We start from the raw sequence: 7,906 nt of genomic DNA, 5'->3' as shown, positions 1-7,906 counted from the left end.
GAGATGAGAGGTACAACTGTGCAGTCACGAGTAGGTGCAGGGAGAAATGCGGATGGGCAAGTGGGCATTAAGACCTCTGCTTCTTCTTCGTTATGAGCTGTTTGACTGGCTCAATTATATTATTTTCCCCCTAAGAAGCTGTTACATAGATAGATAATGGGTTATTAATGGCCAACACTGATAAAAGGTTGGAGAGAAGAAGGGTTTCTTTACAGGCTCCAAATGCATAAGGTGCCATTCGGTAGGAAGTCTTTGAAATAGGAAAGAGGAAGCTGGAAGATGTAGACAGGCTTCTGCATGGTTCTGAAAGGCAGCAATGGCCATGAAATAGCTCCTCTTTGGGCACTGTTCTGGCTAGAGGAGTTTACAAAGAGATTTCTGAAGAGGGAGAATGTCTCTATGTTATGTAAGCAAAACTACAGCTCAGAGAAACAGGACATTGTATGAATCCTCGTGTATGAACGTGGGATGACTGTTCCTACCTGAGTCACCCCCCAAGACCTGAAATTCTGACTGTCAATTTGGGCTTAGGACAGCAACAACATTGTTATTAGCACACTCCCTTGTAGACATGCCAGACATGGGGATTTCACAGTTTTGGTTGCAGTAAGACAGGTCACTAGATGTTCTTCAGCATATAGCTGCTGCAACTGTGTATTCCTCGCTGTAATTGCTGGGGGCGGGGATGGATGGGAAATTACTTTTACCCGAGTTGCCTTTTTATTATGATCTTGAAATTTGGGTGAAGTTCAGCCAAATCCATGAAATCTGGGCTTTGTCAATGCAGTCATGGTTTAAATAGAACAGTGTGAAACTCTATGGGATGCACTGAGCTGTTGTTTTCTTGTTTGCTGGCTAGATCCTGAGAACATAAAGGGTAGCTCTAAACCTCCCCAGAGCTTTTGTGACTTTCAGCTGCTCACCATCTACCTGCATCAAAATTTCCCTTTGCAGAGTCACTTATTTCCACAAATCATACTGCATAAGAAAATATGAAACAGAACCTGATGCTCCAAATCACAGGCAATTAAGCAATATTTTAAATTGTGCAAAGCTGAGTTAATGTTTCAAATGTATAATGATGCTATGGCTGATATTTCCATTAAACTATTATTTGAAATAGCACTCAGTAGTCTCCAGGACTATAGAGACATATAAATAAAGCAAAACAAAACAAAACAATAGACATGGTGAAACCCATTTCCTTTTTTCCCTCCCTCCCTCACCCTGCATCTCCTTCTAAAGTAGACTTAGGCAGATGTACTTTTGCTTTCTTAAATCTTTCAGCCAAAATTGTATAACCTATCTAAAGAATGAAAACCTGGATTATACTGCTGGCTATTGTAGTCAGCACAGCAGAAACACAAAACCAGGACGTCTGTACCCAAGGGTATCCTGGCATCCCCGGCAATCCTGGGCACAACGGCATACCTGGTCGTGATGGACGTGACGGTTCAAAAGGCGACAAGGGAGATACAGGTACTATGTTCAGAATAAATCATTTCATGTATTGAATGCAATGCCATTAGTTCTCAAAGTTGTCTGTAGTCACTCTGCATTAACGGGATTACTCTGCCTAGCCTTCAGGAAACATTTTGGACATTTGTCATTTACTGTTTGAAGAAGGAAATACAAAGAAAGACCTAATAATGAAAGCAAGATAGCTAATACTATGGAGAGTTCAGGTCCATGGGATAAAAACAAAAGAATAAGACTTCACCTTTTATTTTGGGAATATCTTTATGTCTATTCGAAAATTTTAAAGCCTGTAAACCTACTCCTACATCTCTAAGACAGCAACTATATTTCTGTAAAGAGCTTCAAGCCCAGTAAAAAAAGACCCCAACAACTGATACCTTGTTCGGTGTAATAAGACGTGTGCAGTGGTAAGAAGATTTCCCTTTCTTATCTAAATTTTACATTTGTATGACTTGCTTCTGAGTGTGCCTACTTGCTGTAACTCAAGAGCTACTAGAGGGAAGTTCAGGAATGGAGACTATTGAAAAATAGTGTAGCATTCATGTCTGCTCTAACAGGCTATAACAGAGATTTGTGTCTGACACTGAAGACAGAGTTAATCTTCTCAGCATCCTACAGCTAATAATTCCCATAGTACTTTAAGCCTTAGGATAATGATGGCCTTTGCATCCATACTGGAATATCAAGGCCTGGGTTGCACAAGGCGATAAATCTGTGGGCATGTGGACATACACCACTTCATCTGAAGTGTCACAACCCAAGAATGCAAAGCACAGGACAAATGCAAATCTGCTGCTTCAAATTTATTTGCAAAATTCTAGGGCGGAACTTTTCCCCAACAGGCTTTATATTAGGTCAGTTATTGTGTGGCATCATGCAGTGGCATTAGGGCTTAATGCATAAACCTGTCACAAACACTTATTGTGGGCCTGGCTAACTCAGCTGCACAAATCAATCCAGATCAAACTTGTACTTACATATAAACCCTTCTACTGAGTGCTGGTTTTAAGGATTATGAATCACAGCTCTTTTCAGTGGGGTATATAATCTAGCACATAAACCAAACTGAGGTCAACTGGCTAAAAGACATTGACTTAAAATGTGCTGAAGTGTTTTACTGTCTTTCAAGCTAGTGGAAATGTCTGCCTTTAACAGACCGGGTTGCTAAGCTAATGAATCACCTGCTCCACCAGAAAAGTACATACGCTTTCACAGACAGCGTGTGCTGCAGAATCAGTGTTGAAGGTGCAGTTTGATGTGCGGTTCTTTGATGGTTATGCTGGCATAGGCAGGATCCTCTACCAGATCCTTTTTCTACCACTTGACTCGTCTCTCTTATACACCACAACTGTTTGTGGGGCTATAGAGTAAACTAGATCAGCTGAAAAATAACCAGCGCTTATAATTTGGGCAATGAAGTTATTCACTACTTATGGCCTGCCCTGGACCACTGAAAGACAAGTCTACCCACTTATGTGTTTACCTCAGTGATTGCTAAAGAGTTATTTTGAACTCTCTTGTTTATAAAATGATTTAGAGTTCTCTGTCAAGCAATCACTTACGTGCTCCTCCTGCTTTCAGTGCCCTAGCCTGGCTAAAACCAAAACCTTTTAAAATTTAGAAACAAACAAAAAAAATTCCATTATCTTCTTCATAGGCACATAACATTAACTGCCTTCTTTTTCTATATGCAGGGGTCCAGAAAAATCTGAAAAATGGGAAATCTAGAGCTTACTTATTTTCATTTATCTTATAAAGGTCTTCACTTTACTCCAGTGAGTTATCATACGGTATCACTGGTTTCTGATAAAGTCCCTAACTTTTTTTCCTAAATTAAGCTATTATGATGACTGTACTGACTATTCTTTGTTTGAACAAATTGGGGTGACTGTACCATTCTTTGTATTGTATGTACATACACCTTTGCAGTTAAATACATGAGACTTAGTTTTGTTCCCTATCAAGTCAATGAAATTTCAGCAGATGCTGGACTGTGTCCATTGTGCCGAAAACTGCTAAAGAACTGTTCTCCAGTCCGTATGGCTGGAGAGCTACTCTTGGAATATGGTTACGTCCAAACTGCCAACTCTTTTTTCTTCTGTTGCATTCTGCAAATCCAGGTGTTTGATCACACACCTCCTGGTCACCCGTGATGTTACTACAAAAATGATTTCTGTAATTGCTCTCTTTAGAGGAGTGGAAAGTCTGTGTCATGCTAGATACAGGGATCAAGAGTGTGAATGCCTTCCTCAGATCTACAGGCAATATTATTCCACTGTAATGTTTCATTACCATTGGCCAAACCCCTGCAGATGTCTCTTCTTGAGAGGGGAGTTTACCATTGTTTCATTACTAGGCTTCCTGTCCCCGCAAAGCTTCTTGCTGAATGTGACTTCCTCACTCCTTTTCCTGCTGGTATCTTCCATGGATGGAGGCAACAACAGGACAAGAGCTTTACACGTTGGTGGTCCTGACCAGGGTATAGCTCCTCTACATATCTCAATAACCCACCTTCATATGCTAAGGATTCCCTCTCTCTTAGAAAAGCACCGTCCTCAAGTAGGGTTTCTGTGCTCTCTGTCAATCTCTCCATAAGATAAAAGTAACAGCAGGGACACCCACTAAAAGTGAGGAATAAGACTACTCTTTACATTACTGTTTAGCCAGGCTTGAAGAGGAAGGATTAGAGAAGGATTCATCTCAAGTTTTCTGGTAATTTAATTGTTCAATGAAAATCTGTTTTTCTTTTCTGTACTAGGCGAAGCAGGACTTCCTGGCAGTCCAGGAAAAGATGGTGCAAATGGAGAGAAAGGTGAACGAGGTCAGAAAAGAAGTGTTTCAATTTATTATTTGTCTATATCAACTGCTGCCCTTGTGTTTGTGAGCACTGGATGTGCTATACTTTCTAGCTGTAGCGAAAGTACCTTAAAGGTTAAAAAGCCTTTTTCCAAAGGTAGTAAAGGCTGCACACATATGCTGACAATACAAGAGGAATTTGCCACCGTCTCCAATTATTCCACTGCCTCTCACGCCCTACGACTTGTTCACTAAGCCTGTTATCCTACCTTTCCCATCTCTGATCCTTTCGTCAGCTGCTGAGGAAAACACCGCATCCGCAGCTACCTCAGGAAAGTGAGGCTCCTGTCGCTATGTATGCAACTTCAGGGAAAGGGACTTTTAAAAGAAATTGTAGAAGACACAAGTTATACACCTAAAAATACAGTAGATCCTGTATACTTCACCTCTTTAGCCAACCTATGCACATGCAGCATGTCTCCTGTGTCAGATGGATGTACATGTGCAGAGTGACTTGTGCATAAAAGCAGCGAGTCAGCCATCGTGCAAGTGGCATCACGTCATTCTGCACACATTCAATAACTGATGTGCTGGACTTGTGCATCCTTAGAGTAACTGTACACAGACAATGTTTATATCCAGAAGCATGGAAGCCTGCCAAAGACAGTGTCCAGGTTCTCCAAAATCCTGAAGCTGACCCTGAGAAATAACATATGGTATATGCATTGCGTGGGAGTAATTACAAGCTGCTCTACACCCCTCAGACTTTTCTCCAGTCTATTAGAAACGACCCCTGTCCTGGAAGTAGCGTGAGACATGAGGCCACAAAAGTTGTTTAAAATTACCAAAGCTACCTTCTTTTCCTGTGTCCTTGTCCTCATGGACCCACGCTGCTTTTCCCAGAGGTTCACCACGCAATCATCTCACCTGTTTTCAATTCATTGCTGCTGTTAAATACTCTCAGTTGTAACTTGAGAACGGCAAACTGTAAATACAGCATTATTCCTAACATCAGAAGCCAGGGGCTCTTATGCAGAAGTTATCAGATTCTTCTCCTGATTGATAGAGTATATGATCATTATGGTATCTTTTGTCTAAAAACTGCTGCCATGCCCTTCACATCATGAGACCCTCACCTTCAAACCCTTGTGCAGCAAGCAGGGCATTTTCAAAGGCTTTGAGCTTCAGTCCAAGAGTGGACAAAGGATAAATGGAGCATGTGGTAGCAAATAACAAGGACAAAAAGCCTTTGGTTGCACTGCAGTAGCAAACTAGGTAACCCAAGCAAAGTTCCATCACGTAGAAATTACAGAAACACATGGCAAGCAAGTTCTGAGTGTTGTGCAAATAGAACCTTCCTCTGATTAAATTGCGAACCATCTCCCCCATTTTGTATACCAAAGACTGAAAACAAGTGTCTGGACAGATGCTGCTTCTGCCTGAGATGATGTGAGCTGCCAGTGCTACCATCAGCCTGCAGACAAATCACTCCTTCCTTTCTTTGAGCTTATTCTTGCCGCTCTCAGCCAGGGCACCTGTTTTCTAACACAACAGTAGGTTCTTCAGATGTTATGCTTGTCCTGCACTTAAATGTATGAGAAATTGTATGTACAGTGAGCACAGTATGTACAGTGGTGACACACACCTACACATACGTGTCTTCATGTTGAAACTCATGTTGTGCCCCACTAATCTAGTGGAAGATCACAAGAAAGTGTCTTTTTTTTTTTCATTTAGGAGCCAATGGGACTGTTGAAGAGAAGGGGAACAAAGGAGATAAAGGAGAAAGAGGACGACCTGGGAAACTGGGACCAAAAGGAATTATAGGGTCAGTGGGTTACAAAGGTCAGAAGGGAGAGCTGGGACTGCAAGGACAAAAGGGGCTAAAAGGAGACATTGGGCCCATAGGTCCAAAAGGGACAAAGGGTGAAATTGGCCATCCTGGAAGAGTTGGTTTCCCAGGGCCAATTGGCCCGACTGGTAATCCAGGTCCTAAAGGTAATACTGGAGATCTGGGGCCACAGGGTAATCCAGGAGTTCAGGGGGAAAGAGGCTTGAAAGGAGACAGAGGAGATAAGGGGAACGTAGGTGCCCCAGCAGTCCTGCCAAGGAGTGCTTTCAGTGTTGGCCTTACAATTGCCACCAAATTTCCCCCCCCGAATCGCCCGATCAAGTTTGACAAGGTGCTGTATAATAGTCTAAATGACTACAACTCAGTTACCGGCAAATTCACCTGCAAATACCCCGGTGTTTACTATTTCACCTACCACATCACTGTCTACTCAAGGAACGTCCGAGTAGCTCTAGTTAAAAACGGCATCAAGATGCTGCACACAGTGGACAGGTACCAGAGTGGAGAGGACCAGGCCTCGGGAGCTGCCATCCTCGAGCTACAGGGAGGAGATGAGGTGTGGCTGCAGGCTCACCAAGGAGAGACTTTCAACGGGCTGTTTGCAGACGCTGATGATGATACCACCTTCTCTGGGTTCCTCCTGTTCAGCACCTCTGACCCGCTGGAGCCGCTGCTGTCGCCCGCCATGTAATTCCACGTTATCTGTGAATGCTGTATGTCTGTGTCCTTCAGCCCTCCCTAATAAAGTTGTTTTCTGCTGGCCAATTTCTACTGGATTCAACAGAAAACAGAAATCATTCAGGGAGGTACGCCGAGGGCTGAGAGGGAGACGTAGGACTGCAGGGCAGGTTGGGACCAGCTAGGCATCTCCCTAAAAGTTGAGTAAATATTTTGGTTTTTTACTGAAGTCATCACAGTGGGAAGGTGTAGGATCACACTACTTGTAGCTGTAGGAAACCAGGCACACAACTGCTCATCGCACAGCTTATTGTGCTGAAGTTTTCATGACCAGCTGCTAAAACAGAGCTCAAGGCTTCACAGCCATACTCAGGAGAGTTTGAATTGAACGCCGCCTTGTTCCAGTCAGAAGGTACCAGGTGTTTATTTATTAAACTGTCCTAATCTACTGCTTCTTTTTTTAAAACTCAAAATAAAAAAATTTCTAATGTGCATAAACCGTTTCTACGGCTGCAGTTGCCAGCTGGTTTCAGGAACAGCTTCTGCACAAGAGAGGACAATTCTTAAGAACCTACAGTGTGGGGCTTGACACGTTACTGGTTTGGTGACTTACTGTAGTTATACAGGGGGTGTGTACACCAGTTCTGAAGGACAAATGTTTTAGAAGAAAGTGGGATGAAATAAAAGCTAAAATTTCAGGTTCTGGAATTATGACATGTGGGTCCCTGCCATCTTGTATAAACATTAAGCAGCAGTTACTTCCAAGCCAGTTTATCTCTTTCTAGGTGGCATGCGTAGATGGACTTGAAACTTGGTTAGTTTGCATCCAACCATTTCAAAATAATTTTTAAACTTGGAATTAGTGTAGTTTGATACCTCCACAAGGGCTGCTTCCTCTGGGGCACAAGTGAGTTTCGCTGCAGCCAGGCAGATTTTACAGCTTTTAAATATGGTTCTTTGCTCTCTGTGTAGCTGAAGGTCTGAAATGGAGCGAAATGGAGTGACAGGAGCAAGTGCCGTGCGGATTCTCTGATGTGGGCGGATGTGATACCGGTGCAAAAATACAGCATAATGCTGCTGCACTTCAGAATGAGCCGGTAC

General features: G+C 42.7%; 1 protein-coding gene across 1 annotated transcript; it reads left to right on the top strand.

The window, feature by feature from the left end:
- Positions 1-1,313: 1,313 nt before the first annotated feature.
- On the top strand, positions 1,314-6,818 carry LOC309603768 (uncharacterized protein; the record flags this gene model as incomplete). The annotated part of the gene is made up of 3 exons (XM_082337682.1): positions 1,314-1,479; positions 4,238-4,300; positions 6,013-6,818. 3 exons carry the CDS (start codon positions 1,314-1,316, stop codon positions 6,816-6,818), a joined length of 1,035 nt encoding a protein of 344 aa, XP_082193808.1.
- Between the last annotated feature and the right edge of the window lie 1,088 nt (positions 6,819-7,906).

Source organism: Platalea leucorodia (assembly GCF_965183815.1).
Source record: "Platalea leucorodia genome assembly, chromosome: 2".
Lineage (NCBI taxonomy): Eukaryota > Metazoa > Chordata > Aves > Pelecaniformes > Threskiornithidae > Platalea > Platalea leucorodia.
This window is presented reverse-complemented; position numbering and strand designations above follow the sequence as displayed.